Source organism: Aptenodytes forsteri, unplaced genomic scaffold, assembly GCF_000699145.1.
Source record: "Aptenodytes forsteri isolate BGI_AS27 unplaced genomic scaffold, ASM69914v1 Scaffold321, whole genome shotgun sequence".
NCBI lineage: Eukaryota > Metazoa > Chordata > Aves > Sphenisciformes > Spheniscidae > Aptenodytes > Aptenodytes forsteri.
In genome coordinates this window covers 1,698,631-1,721,798 of record NW_008795030.1, presented here as the reverse complement: position 1 = coordinate 1,721,798, position 23,168 = coordinate 1,698,631, and the positions used below count along the sequence as shown (strand labels likewise).

The 23,168-nt window shown below is 52.4% G+C and overlaps 1 protein-coding gene across 1 annotated transcript in view; it reads right to left on the bottom strand.

The window, feature by feature from the left end:
• RUNX3 (runt related transcription factor 3) overlaps positions 1 to 23,168 on the bottom strand; it is a 65,937-nt gene that overhangs the window by 8,694 nt on the left and 34,075 nt on the right. The window contains exons 6-7 of the mRNA XM_009276290.2: positions 23,017 to 23,121; positions 4,267 to 4,431 (exon numbers count right to left, since the gene is read on the bottom strand). Of these exons, the coding sequence (XP_009274565.1) occupies positions 4,267 to 4,431; positions 23,017 to 23,121 (270 nt within the window). The remainder of the gene's footprint in view (positions 1 to 4,266; positions 4,432 to 23,016; positions 23,122 to 23,168) is intronic.

Genomic DNA, 23,168 nt, shown 5'->3' with positions numbered 1-23,168 from the left:
TAAGCGTGTTCCTTCCTTTGAGGCTGAAGCTGAATCCCACAATATGTTTTCTTCCCACTAATGCTTGCCTAGCTTCCTTTGGAAACAATTTAGTCTCTGCCCATGGTAGAATGTTTTTATCCATTAAGAAACGGATATTTTAAAGAAACCATAAGTCGATCTGGACAGGGATTAGGAAGCAGCAATTCAGTGTATTTGCTGGGCCCATAATTCAGGACTTAACCTCAGAGCAGCCACGTTGCATTTCAGAAACAATAGGGCACTCGCTGCCTATGCCAAGAGGCTTCTTAAAAGTAATGTAATACTTTAAAAATGTATATTTAAAAAGAAAAAGAGAGAGAGATTTTACTTTAAATGCATATGGTGAGGCATTCTGCTGATGACTGGCCTATGTTAAAAACATTGCACGGGCTTTAAGTAATGGATTGGAAATCAAGCTGGTTAAAGCTGAGCTGTTTCCAGATCAGGAGATCTGAAAGCTCTTCACCAGCAAAGACAATGTCTCCCAAACTGTTCAGCAGACACTAAGGCTGGGAGAGGCAGGATGGAGTTTGCAAAAGGATCCAGCGTTTACTGTTCTCCCTGTGAAGTCAAGGGAATTTGGTTTCACTGGAGCAATATGAAGAGGGTGCAAGGGGATTTAAGTGCATTAATCAAAACAGCTTGCTCTGTTACTGAGTAGATCGAATTTAAAATCACTTTGCAATTGTCCTTGTGTACACAAGGCCCCTACATGTTGCTGGACAATGCACACAATTGCTTTTGCGTAGTTGAAGATGTTTCTACCACAGAGCTAGAACACAGGAGCCGGCCGCGTGGGCGGTCCTCCTCTGTTGCAATGGGAATAAAATGGTTCAGCATGAACCACTGCTGAAACATGGGGAAGGGCAAAGTGTCGTGCGGAGAATTGGGGGCTGCTAGGACCATCCAGGTTCTCCCTGGGAGGACGTGTGTCTGTCACCATCCCACTTCCCCAGAGCAAGGGGGCCCCGAGAAGCAGCCGAAGGCGGGCAGAAGCAAGTTCCTTTAACATCTTGCTTCACTTTTGAGAGCTACTTGATTTTTTTTAAGCTAGAAGACAAAACTCGAAATGAAGCAAGCACGCAAGGCTCTGGCTTCGCGTGCCCCATAATAAGGAACCATTTCAAGCCATCCTAATGACAGCTTGGTGTCTCGCTGCGGAGACAGGAGAGCCGGGATTTCAAAACCTCAGATTTTCCAGACTTCACTGGAGAAGTATTGGGCCAAATCCTCAACTGAGGCAAACGGCTCTGCTGAAGCCAGGGAAGCAGCACTGGCTGATGCTAGATGAGGGTCTGCCTGTCCTACCTGCCCGGCTACGGGGCCAGATTCTCATCACAGCTACACTGCGGTGAACCCAGAATTACCCTATTTTCGCCCCAAAGCAGTGGAAATGGGAATGAAATCTGGTGTGTGGAGGGCTGCAAAAGTCTGTCCCGTTTGCAGACAGGCACGGGAAGGGATTGATTCTCTGCCCATCTGCACGGGGGAAGGCAAGACTGAAGCCACTGAAATACACTGACACTGGGCAGTGGGAAACCAGCACGAGAGCAGGATCTGACCCGCTTGGCCACGGTGCTGAGCACACTCTCCTCCCATGTTTCCTGGCATGCCCTTCAGAAACAATCGGTTTTCTCTTACCGGGAGGTTTTTGGTTTGAAACCATTTAACCTCAGGATGATCGTTTTACATGGGGGCTATTTATAACCTCCAGGGGCTGCTTTACTGAAAGTCTTCTGCAAATGGCTGAGGGCCAGATTCTTCTCCCATTTACAGCAGCGTCCTTGCCGTGATCTCCGCTGTGGCCACAGCCTTTGCTCCCCGGGAGGAAAGATTGGACTGGGCCAGAGCAAACACACCTCCAAAGGACCTCAATTCCTCCCAAAGATCAACGCCTGTCTGCTTCAAAGCCCAAACTCCACGTGCTGTCTGAACACAGGATTTGAGGTGCCTGAATCCCCCCTCGGTGGCCGAGGCTGTTTCTGAGCATCTCAGCTCCCCAGCCCGGTTTTGCCAGAAGCGGATTAGGAAGCTTCGTGCAAACTGCTCGGTCAGCAGAACCGGGAGGCCAACCGCCTCCGGCACACGAGCGGAGGGCTGCCGGGCATAGGTGATCGCGGAGGGAAAACCTGTCTCTCCGCCTCTCGCTGGCCCCCTTTTAATCCCTGCACAGGGATGCAAGGATGCTGAAAACATTAAGGTCAGGAAGCACCCAGGTGAAGGATAGCGGGGGCCAGATGAACTCCAGCCTGCCCCGTTTGTCCCTCCTAACCGATATCTCGTTATGCTTTTTGCTAATCGGCTTCTCGTCTGTGTTACCTAAGAACGTGCCAAGTCGTGAGAATTACAGGCCTGTTAACTCCTGTGTTATTCTTGGCACGGGCCAGGCTCCACTTGCTTGGTAAAAATTATGATCTTTGTGAATAAGCCGTGTGTGTGTGAGAGAAAGAGGTTATTTTTTTAATTATTATTATGATCGGTTGTAGTCAGCGTTGTGTCAAAAGGACAGGGCTGAGATTAAAATTACTGAGCTGATTCTGCTCCCGGTTACGCTGGTAAGAACCCACAGTAATTTTAAGACAGTTCCTCCAACTTGGGAACAAGGGAGCCAAGAGCAGAGCGTGCACAAACTGCCTTTTGCAGCATTCCTGGTACTTTGGATTCACTCCGCAGGAATGACTTTAGATGGCTAATTTTGTGTGTCTCCACTCCTGCTGTCACTTGACATTTGGGAATTTGGCACAGACAGTAGCTTGTGGCCAGTTTCATTTTTTTCTTGTTGAATTTGTGTCATCACCTGATTCTTTGCTCCAAACGACGCTCTTTGGGTTTCTGGCACTACAGGGGACTGTGCTAATTTAAAATACGCATCTTTTTTTCTTCCCCCAAGAATATCTTTCTTTATTATGCAGCCAATGGGACGAACCTATAAAACTCTTTCTCTTTCTCTCTCTTGCTTTTTTTAACAAAAATCAAATCATAATCCTACACAAAATGCCTGGGTTCTTCTCATAAACCATGCTAATATCAATGAAAATTCCAAGCATAAAGATTTGCATTTCAATGAGAAAGAAATTAAATTTTCACTGTAATTTTGGGTTGGGAGGAGCGGGGCAGCTTTTACAGTTCGGGTAACATTTTCAAACATGTTTTTGCGCCTGAGACACCCTCTTTGCCAATGACACTGAGGTTTTCAAACATCTACGTCACTTCTGAAAACGCAACACAAAGGCTTTGGAACTTTTCATACGAAACCTTCCAAGAAGGGCCACTTTTCACCAAAACTCAAAATGCGAACAGCTTAAATACTATCCCTTAAATCCCCGTTAGTATTTAGGCTGATTTTCAAAGGAAAATATTGCCGGGATTTAAAATGCATGGAAAAGGAGCACGTCTCACGTGCAGACAGGAGAATGGTCTCTCTTTATACATCCTGGTGGCATCTGGCTGCGCTGAGCAGTGCGGCAAGCCAGAAGCAGCAAGGCAACTGGATATTTTCAAACGCAATGCCCAGTTTGCGGCTGAAATTCAGGTGCATGGGAATTAGCAGACTGACCTCTCTCGGGTAACTCTGGTGGCAATTCCTACCTCTTTCCTGGCAATAAGCTACGATGCAGATTCACGGGGAACGCCCGAGGGCTCAGCTATGCTGATGGCAAATATGGGAAGAGCAAAGCCTCTGTGTGTGAGTGTGTGCGCACGCGTGCAGCCATGCAGGTGTGCATACGTGTGGGGAATTATGCTGGAGTTGGGTGATGGATCACCAGACTTGGCAGAAACACAATGCAACAAGATAAGAAACCATTTGGATTAGCATGTAAAGTATAATACACCCTTTCTAGCTGATGCTTAACCATCTACGCGGGTGCCTTCATGTCAAAGAAGCTACTGGATTTGAAGTACGTTGCTCTGATCTCCCTCGCGTTCCTGCTGAAACTGCTCAGTTTTTCCTAAGACCCCACATCTAATGATGCACAGAGCGAAATCGCCTGGGTTCATGATTCGGCACCTGTCTGCTGATTTAATGGGTGCAAAAAGGCTTCCAGGGTCAAGAAACCCAACCAAACCCGTCCCTGGCTTGTCCCCCGGGCAGGGCTCCTTACCCAGGGGAGGGCTGGACTCCAGCCCTAAAATACCATCTAGAGGGAGGCTTGCTCGGCCGGGACGGCTCTGCTCCCTGCCCGGCTGTGTCGGGAGCACGAGGGTTCGGAGTGCGACGCCAGGTTGGGGCACCCAGCCAGTTACCTTGTATTGGAGTTTGAGCCTGGGACCCAAAGTGGCTTGGGGTGCTGAGGGATCCGCGGGGGTTGGGTGTTGTTGGGGTGACTCTCATGGACTGGCGCAGCCGTTCCAGCTCCCCGTAGCGGTCGGTGAAGGGTTTGGCTTGGTCTTCTAGCTTTTGTCTGTGCCCTGGAACATGATAAGAGAGTCTGATATCTAATCAGTTACCCTTTGGCTAGAGCGCCCCGATTAAACACAAAGTCAGCGCAGCCTCCATCTTCGCGGTTTGCTATTATTCGCACGGGGGTAATGCGTGGCGGTCCCAGCGGAGATCGGCTCCCCGGGGGCTTTGCATGGCACACACGCGCGGGAAGAGCTCGCAGTTCAGACAGACGAAGCCTGCTGAAGAAGGGACACGGACTGACCCATGCGGGAGGCCCCAGATCATCCGGCAAGTCAGCGTGCGATCAAGGAGCAGGATGCGGGCGCCAGGGTCAGGGTGCCCTGTGCCGTGCCTGAGTGACCAGCCTACACCAGCCCTCGCTCTCTCCGAACAAGGAGGGGAGACACGTGCAAGGCAGGAGAAACCCCATCTCCTGGCAGGGTGGTGATTGGGGAACCAGCAAAGGAAACAGTGAATTTTAAGTATCTTCTACAGCGTTTGCTCAGTGCACAAAGAATAAACTCTCATCTTACTCCAGCCCCCTCCCCAGCTCTGCCCACCCAACGGGGCCAGAGCCAAGCAGGGCTGGAGAGGGTGCAGGAGGAGGGAAGGGAGCAGCCTGCCCACGGCACCGCACCTTGGCCGTCTCACTTTGCTTCTTTCTGTTCCTCTTTTCCTACCCATAAAATGGGGAGACTATTCACCTACCTCCCCCAGGCAGGGCAGCAACTAATGAGCGTTTGTAAAGCACTCCCAGCTCCTTAGGTAGCAGCTGCTGGAACAGGGCAATAATTATTAAATTTATGCTAATTGTCCTGAGGCAAGAGGCGCATGAAATACACTTGATACATAACTTTCGCATTTTACTACATTAATCATCGCTGAACGGCTTCACTCTCTCTGGGCCGGATTCCAGTCTCAGTTACACCCGCACAAAACTGGAGAGACTCCAGAGAAGCCGGAGCTGCTTCAGTTTTACATCAGTGCCGGGTTCAGACCTTGGATTCTCCTTGCTCTTTACCTGCCGCAGCCGTGCAACACCCCCAGCTCTTTGCACCTGTCATGAAAGGACCTTCCCAAGGTGGCAAAGGCCTTATCCCGGCGTAATCGAGAGCAGAGCTCGGGGGCACTGGAGGTGTGCAGGCACGCCGGGGAGGTAGGAGAGGAGCTGGGAAGAAACCCTTCTGCAGCTCTTCTGCGAGCTGAGCCTTATCAGATGCAGCCCTATGGCCAACATCCACCAAGTCAAGCTCAGTTCTTGGTGGCTTTTAAGAAGAAAAGCGATGCATTTGAAAGGTGAAAAACGCAACCACCTCTTGCTCATGCCCTCCCCTTCCCTCCCCCCTTCACATCTGCGTAGCGTGAGCTCGGTGTCAATTTATAGCAAAGTCACAGAAAGTCCCCAGACTTCCCCCTCTTTAAATCTGATGTCTGATATCTTCTGATCTTGCATTTGCTTGGCTCGTCGCGCTCAGGCTGTGCTTGCCAGGCTGTCTGTGGAGACGCCGGATGGCTCGGACGGGAGGGGAGAACATCGACTCTGGAGGGGATCTCGTGCTCCCAGCTGAGCTCCCTGCCACGGCGACGCTCCACGGGTATCCCAACAGCAAACCCCCCCCAGCCACAGTTTTTGAGGGGCTTTGACCCTCCTCTGGGAGCTCCACATCCAAGTGACCCCCACCATCTCCCCAAAACTCTATAATCCCCCAGGCTCCTGGGTGTGTAAAAGTTCAAACCGAACGAAAACGTGCTGACGCCAGAGAGCAAAACGTGGTAAGGACGAACTCCCAGCAGAAAGCAAAAGCCAGTGGTATTTTGAAAATGTATTTTCCCTGCTGTGTGAAGTAAACCAAGGAAACCTCAAATCGACACCATAAACCATCTCTTCTAATCTCTGTGCGTCCCTAGACCTTGGGCATCTCTGCATTATCTGAGGGCCTTCGGAAACATGAGCAGCATCTGTCACACGGTATTTGTGCTTTCCCCAAGGGGCAAAGCGTGTGCAGTGAGGTGTCTTGTTTTGGTCCACATTTTATTATTTCAGTATACATTTGAGCACAGAAGAAGAAAAATAGGTTTACGTTTTTCCTTTAACCAGTTTTCTCAGGCAGAGCTTAGCAGAGAAGCCAAAAGGACTTCAAAGACCAAGTTCCACAGAAATTTAATGGAAATTAAATTCTCTGCCTCTATCTCAGCTGAAACCCTATCCTGCGGTAGTATCTGGCATGTGACGGAGAAAATCCTGAAAAATAAATCAAGCGATCTCTATGCTGATAATATTTTTAAAGATTATTCAGCCGTACGGACTTAACTGAGGGCTTCATGTGGCTGCATCATGCTGCACTGTGGTTGATCTGGTCCCCATGCTGTCTGAACGCGGGCACAGCCCCGTGGAGTTTTTAAGCCTCAAGTAAATAGCAGTGTTGTACTTACACCCTCTAAAAGGGGCTGGTTTGCAGGGAGACCCAGCAATTACCAGCAAAAAAACCCCCAAAACCTAAAACTACCCTCAGAAAAAGAAAGCAGAAAACTTGATGCAAGTATAAGTCAAGGCAAACACAGGGGCTCATTTAGGAGTGAAAGCCCAGAGGAGAGCTGCGGCGCGATCAGGACCCTTCCCAGCTCTCCTAGACCCTCTCCGGTTCGTATCCCACCCCATCCACACGGCGGGACCGGGCAGCGCTAAACTGTATGAAACAAGGCAGCGAATGAGTTAAAAACCGCCAGCTTGGACTGCCAACCCTCTTTGGTACAGGCTGTCTCCCCAGGACTTCCTGCCGCTTGTCACTTCGAGCTAGGGACGTCAGATTTTGTCACGCAAGAGAGAATCGCTATTAATGGGTTTCTTTCATCAGAACAACCTGAGCTTTTTAATTTCTGCAGCGGTTGGCTTCATTAAAAGCCCTTCCCCATCTACCCACAGCTGTCACGGAGAGGAAACCAATGCCATCAAGTGAACAATAGCTCATACCTTAGAGAAGAGGAAGGTGGTTTCTAGCTTAACCCAAGGACTGACTCAAAGCCTCCCGAAGCCAGTGGGCGGATTTTCAATCGACTTCAAACAGCTTCAGACCTCATCCTAAGAAATCTGTCTGAGAAGTCTTAATCACCCCGACCTGTGAATTTTGGGGCACGAAACCTGCTGTTGGGTCGGAGATTTTGCACTGCGTTTCCAGCTGTGCCAGCACTGGCTTGCAGGTCAATATTTATGGAAACAACAGTCCTTAGTACTATAAAATGATGGCAGCTACTGACCTTAGGCACTTCTTGTCAACAGCGCAAGGGTTTTAACGCTGGATCGGGTTTCCGAATCAGTTAACTCCGATATTGAACATGACATGATGTAAACACTGACAGATCACCTACAGTCCTGATGTAGTAACAAGATCTGTATCAGCATATCAAACAAACGATCCCATTGAACACTTCCCAGCTGGAAGAGCCGATGTGAATTTGACACTTTAGGCCAGTAATAAGAAGCATACTGGAAGTTTTGGGTGTTTTCTTGGAATGCAGACAGCGAAACAGTGCGCGCCACACTGGAGCTCAGGCCCTCAAAGCTATGATTTAAAGACATGTTTTCTGCATTAAAATATTTCAAAGACCAAACAGACCCTGCTCTTCCTTCTAGGAGTGTGCAACCTGATGTGGCTTCCAAAGCTGGGACCTGGATGGGGTTTCCAGGCTGGGGGGTGGGGGGGATGTCCACGGTGTTCACCAAAAGCAGCTTATTTCCCCAGATTACTGGGATGCAGAATATAAAGTTGATCAGAGGTAGAAAGGGGCTCCAGGAATTTCATGGCTTGAGTGATACCAAAATCTCCGAGCTGGCAGATTTGATTTGAAAAAACACCCTCTGGGGTGCCTGGGGGTCCCGGTCCCCTGATTTATCTGTGTTTAGATGCAGATGGGGTTACTGTCGGGAGAGGCAAGGAGCTGCACAGCCTGCCCTCTGCCCTTGGGGGGTTCGGATTTGGGTGTCACGTTCATCCCCGTCCCTTGCCGTAGCCCCATGCTACCAAAGGATGGGAGGAGAGCAGATGGTGGGAAGTGGCTTGGCCCTCCCCAGGCGTCTTGCTGCGAAACGCTGGCGGCAAGCTGGAGCGAAGGAAACGTGGAGCGTTTCAGCTCGGGGGGGGGGATGTTCATTGACACACACATTTGCAGATCATTTCCTTAGCTCCACTGAGGAGGAGACAAGAAACGGGAGACAGTAGCGTGGGCTAGGGCAGCAGCTTGAGCCGAGCCATCAGCGGCCGCAGAGGCCCCCACTGGTCCACCTTGAAAGTAAGGCTCCAAGCATCCCTCCGGCAAGCTTCCACCATCCTTCACCCAAAGCTCTGCTCAAATATGAACAGCCAAACTCTATGGCTTAGCCGAGAAGGAGCTCACCAGGAGCAGCCCGTGCAGCCATGCCGCATGCAACCCAGTGGCTTAGTCTCTACACGTCCGTGAGAATGGACCACAAGAAAGCAATCAGCAGTGGATAAAACTCCAGCTCAATGCGCAAAACACTTTTCGAATCTCTCCCGTAGCCCTCAAAATAGGTACTTCAGAGAGACACACCAATCCTCTACAGAGGGTTTTTCCCAGTCTGAGTCTCGGCTAGACTATCAAGCCCCAGCATGCGCTCCAGAAACAAGCCACATGTGAAATGCCTGTATTATGGGAAGAGCAGGCCTGTCCCTTACAGCAGGTGTTGGAGCGGTTTCCTCTTTGCACATCTATAACACAAGACGTGAACGTCCCTCAGGTTTTCCCTGGAAACCCACCTCCGGCTTGAGACTCGCCATAGGAAATTCCTGGCCAAGAAGAATTTGGTGGAGCCCCACGGCCAGCGAAGGAAGGACGGGAGGACAGCGTGGAGATGGGAACCGGGCTGCCCGCAGTGCCGGCAGCTGGAAGGGACTCAAATATGACGTCTCCACGGAGGATGATGGAGAACTCCACTGAGCTCCGGTGAGTAGCAGCAGCTGGCAAGTGCCAGCGCTACTTCAGCCCACTTCTAAAAGTCGAAGCCCAGAAGTTCACGGGAGGGAGCAGGAGGAAAATGTTCTCTTCTGCTGCCGAACAAAGTCAAGCACAGATAACTCATTATTCACATGTTTGAAGCTGGCCTGCTTACGCCATTTGGAAAGAGAATCAGTCACAGCGAGGCTTTGCTTTGGTTTCCTCTGGCTTTCGTGAGACACTACCGCTACTGTCTTTCTCCAGCTTGGAGAGAAAGGGGAGTGTGTCGCAATGCGCCTCGACTCGCATGTCCTGGCAGAGGATTTACACCGACTTGAACAACGAAAGGAAAATAATATTTAAGGGGGTGTCTTTCTCCAGCTTGGAGAGAAAGGGGAGTGTGTCGCAATGCGCCTCGACTCGCATGAGAGGATAGAGGATTTACACCGACTTGAACAACGAAAGGAAAATAATGGGGTGGGGGAGAGAATTAAAAAAAAAAAAAAAGGCTGCTAATTTATAAAGCGTTTTTAGCTGGTGGTGGTCTGAGATGAATTGGCTGCTTCTAAAAGGATGAAAATAAATATCCCTCTTTTTGAAGGAAATAGCCTGGCTCCCGGCCAGCTGGCAGGAAGCACAGAGATATGTTGCATTTACAGTAGGTTTTTTACTGTCTGAAGCTCCAGCAGCAGGAGAGATGTTCGTGCTAGGCAGCCTGGTATTGATTAGCTGGCTTTGCAAGCCCCTAATCTCCTCTCACTTACGGGTTAGTCCCTTGACTTTGCCTCTGCCTCTCTCCCTGCCCACCCTGCGATGGGAGGCCTTGCAAGCGGGGCAGCTTCTGATAAATCCTGTTGTGGCCTTTTATTACACTGGGAGACCCCAAAACCAAGCCCTCTGGACGGAAAACAAAGCAAGGCATTAATTCAGATATTTAAACAGAAATCTAGGGTAGCATTTCCAAAGGCTGCTGCGATGCGAGAGCTGTGGCCCGTGTTAAAATCAAAAGGAACATCACACCCAAATTCCCATGCAACTTCGGCACAAAGCCCTGAAGGACACAGGCTCCCCATTCCCAGGGGATTTGCAAAAGTGTTTAAAATATTTTACAGCACAGGTAAAGCTGGGGGCATTCTCAGCAGCAGACTGGGTAAAATTAATCGGATTTAAGCATTTAGCCCATTCACGCCTTGCTGAAAATCCCCACAAGTGCTTGCCTGCATCTTCCCATCCTTAAAGACCTCTGAAAATCTGGCTCTGCGACTGCAGGGTGAATTAGGTGGTTTTCAAAAGTTTTGATTTGCAGATCTGAAAATTTCACCCCGTGTGTCACAAACTGTCAGAACGGTGCACATCTGCGGGAAACACAGCAGCTTTCATAACAGGGTGCAAAAACCACCAGCCTCGCTGACTTCTCTGCAGTTGCTCCCATTTCCAGGAAGGCAAAATTCATTTATGGGCTGTGATCCAATTCTCATGGAATTAGGCGAAACCCCTGATTCAAAGATTTCAAAGCTGGGTGCTTGGGAGGAAGCAGACAGATCTCAAGTACATCCAGCTGGTATTGCCTCAGTCGTGTCTGAGATCAGATTTTCAATTGCATATATTAGCTGTCACTACATAGATCAGTGGAGTGATGCCAATTTACAGTGAGTTAATGCCTGCTATCTAACAACTTGAAATGGTACCAGTATAGCTGGTTTTTCCCTGTTAATAACCTGTTCCATTAGGGCAAGCACATCAAATTCCTTTGGGTGACACTGGTTAAGGATACTCTGCCCAGGATGGGGAGGACCATCTGCTGGGTTCAGACCTGTGCAAGGAATGTGCCGCGGCACAGCTAATGGGTATGAGATGTATCTGACGCTGCGGGGCCACGCGGCAGCCGACTGGATGTAGCAGCATTTTGCCAGCCGGTCCTGTGCTCTCGGTAACACCGCACAACCCAGATCAGACCCAAACTTTCCCAAGGTTTGAGGATGCTGAGCGCTGGGTTTCCCCTTTGCCCTAGGACAGAGCTGGAGCCGAGCCCTGACATTTGAATGTTAATATCCCGCGATCCCAGGATTGAGCTCCAAGCTCCATCTCCAGAGACTGGCTGGTATATTGGATAATTACAGCTCCTGCCGAGCTTTGCCAGCACACACAACGCAACGCTATAAGCAAGAGCCTCAGAGCAACGCTACCTGCACGGCACCCTTAATCCTCTCTGCAACGCTGCTCCTCCAAAGCCAAAAAAGCAGAGCTGTGCACAGGCTATCTGCAGGCAGGGGGGTCTGCGCCGGGCTCCGTGGCTGCCTGCTCCCGGGAGCGTGTGGTTTTGGGATGTGCTCAGCTGGGAACCTCCATGCGGGGAGGCAGGGCAGCATGGGGCTGGGCTGCTCAGCGCCTTCCCGCTGCCGTCGTCCTCGGTGCAAAGGCTCGGAGGCTGAGACGGGCACCGGGGATGCCCTCCGCTTGCTGGGTCCCTCTTCTTCCCTCCCCTCTCTCCCCTTCTCCCGCTACAGTGCGTAGATTCACTGGAAAGAGTAAGATAAAATAATGCAAAATCATGTCTAAGCACCTTCCGCTGCAGGATATGATTTATCTCTGGCTGATTGCAGAACAGGTGACTGGTCTCCAGCAGCGGAAGAGAAGGGTCTTAGGAACTAAATTTCATCTCATTCTGAGTCAAATCCTCTTCCTCCCTCTGCCACATCATTAAAGTGATTGGTTGTGCTGATAAGCCCTTTCGAGAGGGAGAAACGAGATGTGTCCTGCCCTGACATCTGATGTGATCTTGTGGTTTTGTTTGATAGTTCTGGTCCTTTAGCTGTTGTCTTCCCTGAAATGAAACTTGCCTTTTAGCATTGACTTTTTTTGGTTCTCTTTTCCAGTCCGTGACCCTTCGGCGCTGTCCTCCTGAGCTTGCAAATCCTGCCCGAGGGAAGCGGGGCTGCATTGCATTAATAACCCTGCAACATGCAGTCCCAGCTACAGCTCAGTAAATCCTCACTGACGACAACCTCCACATACATGCAATGCTCCCACATCGCCTGCTGCCCAGCGGGTTATTAGATCCACTTTACAAATGGGTAAACTGAGGCACGGGGCAAAACACTGCCCCTTTACGAAGGAGTGAAGCTCACCAACATCCTTGTTGCAATGCTCCCAAATACTCCCTTTTAGTGCCGACGCGTCCCGTCACCTGCAGCTCAGCCCAGCCCGCTCGTCCCTTTGCACAGCTCCGTTTGGGCCGCGCCGCTGGACCCCGCAGGAATTTCTTTTGCTATTTATTTGTACAGCACCTGGCACAACTCGCCCCCGCGCACGGCATCGAAACACCGCCGACATCCTTCTGCAAGAAGCCTTCAATGAAACTTAATTGTCCCGACATCCCCCATCCACTAGAGGATCCTTTTGCTCCAGTTTAATCTTCTCCAAATACACTATCAATGCTGACTTCTCCGATTCTGATTTATTTTCAAAGCAGGAGCAGGTATGCCTCTTCCACCCCAGCTGAGAATCGTGCCCTGGGGTTTTCCTGAAGTTTTCCAAAGCAGGAGGTGTTACAACCAATTTCAACAAAGATTTCTTTGTACAATGTGAGCAAAAATAATTTCCCTATTCTGACTCCCAATACTGCTTCACTTAGAAAATATTGGTCAGTTTTAAGTGAAATGAGTTTGAAGTTATTATGCACCAGGTGATTGTAAAAGGAGAAGTGGAATTTACTATATGTGGCAAATAAAATAATTAGAGGAGTGAATTTACTGGAGCCCATATAATTTTGGTTGCTCTATTAATACTTCTTTTGAGGCCGGGATTACAGGCTCGAGCTGTAGCACCAAAGGCCCAGGCGATGCAAACCCATCGCTTTGAGTGCGGTTGGGCACCTTTGTCCCCGCTCTGCTCTCCCGGGGGAATGCTCTGCAAGCCCCCGGCACCCGGGTGTCCCCCGGGGCGTCCCCGTGCCCTGCCGAGGGGTCCCACATGGGGCTGGGGGTCTTGCACAGCCCGACCTGCAGAAACCCGCAGAAAGCCGGGCTGCTTTTCTCCCCAAGGGATTTTTATCGAGCCCCCCCCCTTTTCTCCCCAAGGGATTTTTATCGAGCCGCCCCATCAAGAGCTGAGCCCCGACTCCCCCTCGCCTCGTCTTTGCAGGATTGGGCCGACCCCGAAGGGGTTAACTGGATAGCAATGCCTATAAGAAATTAGAGGAGGAGGTAGTTTAACATAATTGCTTGCGATGGCATGTATCAACAGCGGCTCCGAACTGCCTCTGCAAGAAAACAATGCCCTGGACGGTCTCGGCAGATACCAAAGGGTGCAAATTTCCCTGCTGGGATCAAAACACATTAGCAATGGGAATACAAACAGAGAAACCCTCCTTCGCAGCAAGTACCGATTTGCAAGGGCTCCTGCATGAACTGGGGAGCCTGGAGCTGGCATCTCCTCTTCCCTCCCCACCCCGCGGGCCGGCTGCCCCCCCACCGCCCGCGGGCCTCCTCCATGCTCCGAGAGATGCGGGTTCGACCTCGTCCTCTGCCTCCTGCCCGGCCGCTCGCTGCAAAAGTCCCGGTTAATGGGACGTTAGGGAAATTTTTAAGGGATCTGGCAGATGGAGGGTGAGAGCAGGCGGTGCGTAGTGCCCCACTCGAGCTGCCTTGGTGGGGCGTGCAGCGATGGCACCGATGCCATGCCATCCTCCCAGCCCCTCGCCCCGGCCGGCATTTGCTTTTCATTTGTCTCCATCCAAAGAGCAAACAGGACAGGGAAGGGTGAGATGGAGCTGAACAGTCTCCACGCAGGAGGAACAGGGTGGTCCGGGCTCTCGGGCACCGTCCACGCAAGCGCCCCATCCCAGGCACCAACAACCCCAAACAGCAGCCGGGGGAAAGCAGAGGAAACACCAATAAAACTAAAAGATTAAAATACATTGCATCCCCACTGAGGATTTCCCACGCCTGCCTTGTTTCAGGACACCCCAAAAAACCTACGCCCCATCCAAGGCTTTTTTCTCCTCCAGGTAGGACCCTCCGCGGGGCTGGATCAGCGCGGGGAGAAGCAGAGCCCCGCCAGCTCTGCACAGGCTCCGTCCTCCAAAACCGGAGGCTGGAGCACGGCCGGGATTAGCCTGATGTCCCCGTGCAACGTCATCCCCCAGCGCCCAAGGGCCACCACAGGGAGCACCGCGGCGGGTCCCCTGCCAGCGAGGGCGATGCCAAAGCTCCCAGGCAGTCGTACGGAGCCCGCAGGGTTTCTTTAAACGTTCATCTCAAATGGCTGCAGCGCATCCAGCGCAGAGAGTTAATAGGGAAGCGAGAAGGTGTCGCTCAGGATTTCCTCCTCTTCCTCCCCAGGGAAGGGGACAGGTCTCAAGAAGTGGGAAATCAGCGTATTTTAAGCACCGCATTTTAAATTCGAACAGATTATAGCAATTTTACATCGACAAATAACTGTCCAGGAAGTGGTGAGGTCATTTATTTATCTAAATGGTTGGTTTGATTGATTTAGTTGTCTTTTTTTTTTATTATTATTATTCCTTATTTTTCCTTTTCCTTCACCATTTCCCTTTTTCCCCCCCCCCCCAATTCCCGGACAAACTGGGAAATGTCTGTGTATTTATATCTAGCTAAGGACAAGCAGGGGAATAAAAAAAAAAAAAAAAAAACTTTTTCTAATAATACCCAAAACTATCACGCCACGGGAGCACTTCAGCAACGAGCCTGCTTTTAATTACGGAAACATCTCAAGTTCAAGTTTTGCGCATCCCCGCGAGGAAGCCTTTTTGCCAAGATAAAGATCTGAAATCGTACAATACTGGCACGACGCAGCCCCTGTCCTGGGTCTCCATTCGAGCTTCTGAGAAGCGCAAGACCCTGTAACCATTTATTCTCTCTTCTCCAAGCGCTTGCCAAACCCGTATCAAATCTCCGAGGGTAAGAGGCGCAGCAAACACGGGGTGTCACCGCCCTGGGCACGCTGCAGACCGCAGGGTCCCAAAATTGCCCCTAGGAATATGGCAAGAGGGGATCATTTTGCCCTTGCTCCTTTTTGGCTCCCATCCCGTAACCCCGTCCAACTGCCCCTCTTCCTCATCCTCAGCTATTTTAGGCTGTCCCTCACTGACCCGCACCCGTGTCTGCCACTCGGTAGATCCCCATTTCCCCGTGTCCCGGGAATGGGAGAGCTGCAGATTTTATTTCCCCGTCCAGATTCGCGGAGCTGGCATCCCAGAGGGCCACAATGCATCGCCCCAAGCCTGCCCGCAGCGCACCTGAGCCCCACAGAGCTCTTCCAGGTCCCCGTCTCCTCCAAAAATTGCTTCGAATCATAACAAAACCATGAGACAATGTTTTGGTTTTTTTTTTTCCCCCCGTGTGGAGGAAGCACGGTGTGGATTTACACAAATCCCCCTGCAGCACAGGTCCACGCGACAAAGCATCCCGAGACGGGCCAGCCAAAATCCCCGCCGGGATGGGGGGCAAACGACAGCTTTGCCGTGGGGTTCCCGGCATCGGCCCCGCTCCCTGAGAGCCGCTCTGCCTTTCCCAAAAGTGCCAGCAATTTCCCTTCCATGAAGCACGGTGTGGGGCCGGGATGTGACGGGTGAATTTATGGACCATTTAAGTTAATCGTGCGACCCCCATGCAGCCGCTTTTCTCGAAGGTAATGGGAACATTTCCGCTTCGTCTTTCTCTTTTTTTTCCCCCAAAAATGGTGCAAACGAGGGGAGCCCTAAAGAGATGCTCTTTGTTACAAGCAATTACCAAGGAGTCCGAAATCTCGCCAGAAACCATCAATGCTTTTAAAGACATTACAACCCAAAAGTTAGCAAGGACATAACCAACTCTGCAATATATCGAACACATCATTTTGTACTTTCGATGGCATTTAAGCCATTAAGGCATGAAAATATGATACTGCTAAAGGAATCAAGTTTGCACAGGGCTGCTGTACCCCAGGAAGAGCAAACAGGAGCCTGAAAGGTCGCGCCACGGGGAAGCTCCCACCGCTGAAACCCCCCAAATCCGAGCCCTGCTGCCAGCAGGCACGGGGGGGGCTGACTCAGCTCTTCGGCCTCACCCAGCCACGGCATGGTCTCGGCTTTGGGCAAGCTGCCTTCACCACGCATGCAACCATCGGAATTAAAGCACTGAAGCTTCCCAGCGCAACCCCCATGGTGAATGCAAATCCCGGGTGCTCGGCCTCCCACCCCCCCAAAAATCTGCAGGTCAAATTGGGCAGGATGGGAGGCTCGAATTAGGGCAGCACCATCTTACAGGGGATGCCTGGCAATTTCTCATTGTTAGCGTCATACTGGGGCCTCTACAGAGCTTATTCTGATTAACGAGGTGGAATATTGCACCTCTTTTCCCTTCCCCGAGTAAAACGGGTTTCAGTTTTGCTATTTCTGGTAGTAAATCTCAGACTCATCCGCAGCCACGAGGGATGGGGAAAGTAGCGGGGGGATCGCTTGCCTTGCTAGCACGGTCCTGTGCATCCTTTTCCTCTCTAGCCTCAAACTGGAGCATCCTCTAGGAATAAAAGGGAAAAAAAAAAAAAATCCACAGCACAGACTTCTCTGAACTCAAGAAAAATGGATTCAGACGCACCTTCAAAAAAAAAAAAAAGTGAGAAAGGCTTTTTCAGGGCGGTTTGTGGACGCGCCGGGGTTTGGGGAGCCGGGGCCGGTGAGGCGCTGGGTGTGGGATGAGAACCGAGATGGAGGCGGTGAGATACGGGGGTGTGGGCAGCGGTGCCGAGGTGTGTCCAGGCTGGCAGGTCCGATGCAGGACGGGGTGGTTCAGGGCACTGCTTTTATCAGCGCGGCTTCGAGATGGATAGAGAAGCCACGGTGAGGTATGTGTCATCCCCAGTAAGTGCTGATACAACCCTTCCTCCTCCCCGGCTGCCACCTGGGCAGCACAAGCGCTTGCTGGAAGAAATGCCTTTACAGCGGGGCTGGGGGCACCTGGGGCCACGGGCACCCTCCTCCCGCAGCCACCCCAGCACCCCACTGTTAACAATGGCAAAGCCCTCTTCAGGCTGGATTTACAGGCAGGATTTTCCCCTTTACAGTCAATCTTTCTCCCAGTTTTTTGCTTTTTTGCCCCATACTGGAAGCAAAGAGCCCCCAACACACGGGGGCAGGCAGCACCCAAGCCGTGGCCTTGCGCCCCCCCCCGCCCCGCCCCCCCCCCCCCCCCCCCCGCCAGCACCCCAGGGACGCAGATGCCACTAGCACCTTGCACAGGCATGGACAAGGGGGTTTCCACCCTCTGCAGATCCCAAACTCTTCATTTCCCATCTGAGAGCGTGGGGCCGGGCTTGCGGCTCAGGCTGACGTCGTGCACCGGGCGGGGGGGAGGCGGGCAAGTGGGGAGGGAAATCCTCACCCAGCTGAGGCTCTCGAAAATATGAAAGCAAAAAGTGGCGGGGGTGAGAAGCCTTTCCACCCACCCGCCGGCTACGTGCCGCGCGGGGAGCAGGTGCTCGGGGCGAGCTGGAACGGCAGGCGCGGCTGGCCCCCCTTTTCGGCCGCCGCCCGGCTGTCCCCTCCGGGGTGGCACCGCTCCCAGCATGGCCCCATCACTCCCTCCCCAGGGACATGGGGGAGAAGCAGCCTTTGGGAAAGGAAAAGTGGCCCCGGAGGGGATTTGTGCCTGTGCGTGATGGGACCCAGCCAGAAAACCCTGCAGGGACAACATGGTGGGAGAAGGGATATGGAATGCTCTTGCCTGGCCGGGGGGACCCCAGCCACAAGCCTCCTCCTCCTCCCGGCCGAAGCCAGCAGATGCTGCAGGATGGGGACGCGCTCCTGGCACTCACTGTGGTCACACCGAATGGGGACACGACCGAAAGCACCAAATCTCTGACGCACACACCCAAAACGAGCAGGGCAGGAGACACCAATAACCACCACCAGCACCTCCGCAAGCGTTCACACTGCTGCTGTGACCAAGTGAGCAACAAGGGGGGGACACAGGAACCCTACTGCCCCTCGCTCTTCAGGTGCGGAAACCCAAGCTACAACCCTCCCTCCCTCCCCCTCCATTTCATCATTCAGCCCAGGACAGGAGAAAATTAAACTGCAATGTAAGAGCAGGGAGGCCCATGCCACCGGGCGAGGGCTCGCAGTGCCTCGCTCCAGCATCCTGCTCCCTCCTCTACTCTCCTTCTTTGCTGGGGAGGGAAGAAAACCAGCTCTGTTCACCCAAACTTATGCAGCATTGAAGCTCAGAAAGCAACTTTGCACTCAAAGTGGTCCAAGCCCTTGCCATGCAAGCGGAGAGGGCTTTGCACATCCCGGCGCGGCTGCCTTGCACCCCTTCCCACCTCCCCGGCGCCGGCACGCAGGGCTCTGCGCATGCTCACAGCCAGAGGGATGTTTTTTTACCCCGGGCGAGCACGGCTGGGTATAGATGTGCTTCCCCACAAGGGTTATAGCGAGTGATCAAGTCCTCTTGGTCTCCCTTTCCTCCTTGACACGATGGTCAGGGCAGCAAGGATGGGGTAGAAATCAGAAACAAGGGGTTAAGGGCAAAGGAGATTTAGAAAGAGGGGGAGAAGACTGGGAAGACTGAATGGCAGCAAGAAAAAAAAGTCAAAGAGGGGGGGAAAAGGCATTTAAAGGAAAAAAAAAAACCTTTGCACAAGAGTTCCCAGGAGATGGGCAGAAAGGGGCTGGTGCTGCAAGGGCGAGCTGGGAGGAGGAGAGCAAAAGTGACAGCAGAGAGGAGGTGAAAGCAGTGGGAAGGGAAAGGGAAGGGAAAGGGAAGGGAAAGGGAAGGGAAAGGGAAGGGAAAGGGAAGGGAAAGGGAAGGGAAAGGGAAGGGAAAGGAGCCAGCAGGTGGGTGTGATGGGGGAGGCCCTGGAGATGCTTCTATTTACCCAGGAACAGACTAAACATCCCTGTATAGCTTCCAGCTATTCATTTTTCCATGTTCTGCCTCTTGTGGATTATTTTGCAAGCAGCTGTGGATGCAAGAGGGCTTTGCACCAGGGCTGCAGCTCGGCTGAGTCGGGCTCTTGCTAAAAAAAGAGCTGCAGAGAAAGGGGGGGGGAAAGAAAAAAAAAAAGAAGGAAATTCCACAGGAAGTTCAAATATTTTATTACTTCCTGTTTGTACAAAGTATGTCAACACTTGGCACCCGCTGCGCCATTTGTTTAGAGCTAAGGTGTCAACTTGAAAAAATGCCCTTTCTCTCTCCAGATCTAACCCAGAAAGAGCCTGAGCACAAGAAAAAAAAAAATATCTCGGAGCAAGCGGGGCGTGATGGCTTGCAGGGGATGCGCGGGGACCAGGGCCGGCCCCACAGGGGCGCCGCCCCCCCCCCCCCCCCCGCCGTTATCAGCCCCACGCACGCCCCGGCGCTGCTCCTTGCTTGGCTGTGGGTCCTTCAGACGAGCACGCTTGGGTGTCTTCAACACTGTGGTCCAGCCCTCCTGGTCCCCCCCCATCCAGGCTTCATCCCCCAGCCCCACGAGGGGCTCTGGCTCTCACCCGCTTCCCTGCAATTTCTCGTCCAACTCGACCCGATTTCAAACTCCTCAGAAGTTTTTCTGGGCGCAGCTTTAGTTAAAAGACTTGCTCAAGGGCTGAGATGAAGCGATGGGACAGGGGTGGAAGACGAACGGCATGCTCAGAGGTGGGGCATGGAGCCCCGCCGTGTTTCTGACCCCAAAACCCCACGAGAACGTTTGCTGGAGGAATTTCGCCGCATCTGAGAAGATGATGCCCAGGGCTTTCCCAGGATACCAAGACAAATGGCCAATTCTTTCAAGTGATAAACCACCCCCCCCCCCCCCCCCCCCCCCCCCCCCCCCCCCACACCCAGCCCCCGGCCCTGGCCACCGCTGATCCTGCACAAGAGGACCCACACCGTGTCCCGCTCATTTGCAACGCTGCGGCCAAGAAGGGGCTGCATATATTTTTATGCACACACATCTCCATACCCACATATATGTATTTACATAGATATATGTAAAAAAGTATATATAATATATATACAGGCGTTAAAACCGCAATGCCTGCTGGCAGCCTCTCACCTCCCAAAGCCAAGCAGGGAAGGGCAGCGCGAGCCATCGCGTTTGGCCAAAGGTGGTTATTACCGGGGCTTTACCGGCTTTGATAGCCGGCCGGTGAGCCTGGCGGGTGCCGGCACACCGAGGGGTGCTATGCCAGAGAGCCACCCAGTGGCAGGTTAACCGGGAAAACCACGTTGGGTTTCCACGTGTGAGCTCGGATCGTTTTGCAGCCGGTATTTCCACACCAAGGGTTTCTGCAGAGGACTGCAGGGAGGCAAGGGCAAAGGGCATCATTTAACTATTTTTTTTTTAATTTCAGGTTCATTAGAAAATACAAACCAAAGTGTGGCAAAGCAAAGGGTTTTTTTTAATTTTTTTCTTCCAGTGCAAGACTGGATTTTCATCAATCATGAATTTAAGCCCCAGGGTCAAACTGGGAGTCAAAGTATGACCTTTGCTGCCGACAAATCTACAATCATCTCAAAAAAAAAAAAAAAAGTCACAAGTTGGGTCTAAACTCCTTAGATCAGCAACTTAAGGGCTGTGGGGGTGCAGGGATGGGGGAGAGATTGACATTTGGGGTCCACACAAGGCAAGGGCATAAGCAGCGAATAAACACCACACAGACCTCCTTAGGGAGCCTACACCTCCGGCACAAACATTTTGAGGTCCACAAATCAGGGGGGGAAAAAAGAAGCAGAAAACTGCTGACCTTGCAGCCCGGGACGGCGTCCCAGGGAGGGCATCCCTCGGGCACACCAAGCCAGAGCCAGGGCAAGCCGCTCCATCCTTCGGTTTTGCCTAATTATGCCAAACGAAGGCACGGCCCCAACCCAAACAGCGCAGGGCGAGCATGCCCACGGCTCAGCCCCCCAGCTCCCCGCCTGGCTACGAAGCCTTCACCTCCGTATCAGAAAATTTAAATTAAAGATCGGGAGCGATCGGCCGAGATGTTGAAATTCAGGAGGAGCAGGTGTGATTCAGCGGGGGTTTGGTGAGCGCTGGCTATCGGTGAAGTCAGAGCAAACCAAACGCTAAGAGTAGTAACTATCTCGCCTTGTATTATTATTTATGTATTCCTGATTATTATTATTATTAGAAAGGCAATCTGATGCAGCAGATAAGGGCCTGAGCCAGGAGTCAGGAGACCTGGTTTCTATTCCTGACCTGGAAGAGTTGTGAAATTTCCTGCCCAACTCCTGCCTGCTTTCCCCTCCCAGCCCCGGGCTGAGCCCGTTCCCGGTGTCTGCAGCACCCACCGCGACCCACGTTTGCTCGCCGCCGCCGCCGCAGCCTCACAACAGGGACCTGCCTTGTGCTTCTGGCTTAAAAGAAAAAACCAACAGCGTTGCATCGCCTAGATGTCGGCTTTGCAAAGCCAGCCCGGCAGCTCGACCGGCTCCCGTAAAGCCTCTCGTGCTCCAAAATAAAAATCAAGGGGGAATAAAATCCAACAAACCCCGATGCAAATAAAACCCCCTCGCTGAGGTAACAGCTTCCACCTGGCCTGACATCAAGGGGCACCGATGGCCCAATGACAGCATCAACAGAAAATATTTTCTAAAGCATATTTAGAAGGATCAAACCGTTTCCCTTCAATTTGGGCACTGACAGCTTTGCATGCGAAGGGAACAAACTCTGCTTTATAGTCCCCGGTGTGGTGCTGAGCGAGCAGGAAGGCGAAGCCGGAGCAAAAAGCCGGAGACGGAGGCCCTGGGGACGAAGTCGCACCGCACAGGGGGTCCCACAGAGCAAATAATCCTCCTGGCAGAAGGAAACTCCTCCAGCCGACGGCACCGGAGCATTTCCCCGCACTCCTCGGATCACGGGAGATGCCAAAGTGAGCTCAAACCAGCCCGACGCCGAAAACCAACCCAGCAAGGGCGATTCGCAGCCGCCTTTGCAAAGAGCCACCCTCAACCAAGAGGCACTGTCCTGCATCCAGGAGAGCCTACTTGATCAAAACAGAAAGACATTTCTGCGGTTGAATCGTCTCTTTGGTTTTCTCAAGCAACGCAGCCCCCGGCCGCGGGCGCTGCCAGCCGGAGCCTTTGACAACCCGAAAGCGAAACCACCACTAACCAAAAGGGGAAGGTGCTCTCCGAGCTCTCCTGGGCCTGTGCGGACAGACAGGCAAATACAGGCACAGCGCGGAGGAAATCTGCAAACATTTTTAGTTTAATAATCAGCAAGTCAGCCTCCGAAGCTGGGCACAGCATCTCTGGCTTTGTAACCCCCCCAGAAACGCCCTACGCACTGCCAGATTTGCGTCCTTTGCATTTTTGCTGTCAAAGCCCAAAGCATTTTCCCTACATCCCAACCACCACGAGGACTGGAGCTATAAAACCATCCCTCCGCGGTGGGATACGGAACGCGGTGAGAGCGAGCAGCAGGCAGGGACACACGCTGCGCTCCGCCGTGCGGAGCAAATAAAAGCAGCCAAGCCGTGCCCGCCGCAGCGCGCGCTCTCGGGGCTCGCTCGGCCACGCCAACGCTCTCTCGTTAGCTCTGTGCGCTGCAAATGGTGCCTGCCCCGGCCGGCTTTGCCCCGCCGCAGAGGCATCCTGCATCCTTCAGCTACGGAGAGCTCGGCCCCCCGCCCCCGCCCCCCATTTCTCAGTGGCTGCCAAATAAAACACATCACTTACTTCGTGGCTCCCGGGGTCCGTCTACAGTCACTTTAATGGCTCGGTGATAGGTAGCGACTTGGGTGGGGTTGGTGAACACGGTGATCGTCAGGGTAAAGCTTTTTCCTAAGGGGGGGGGGGGGGGTGGGGGTGAAAAAAACAAGAAAAATGAG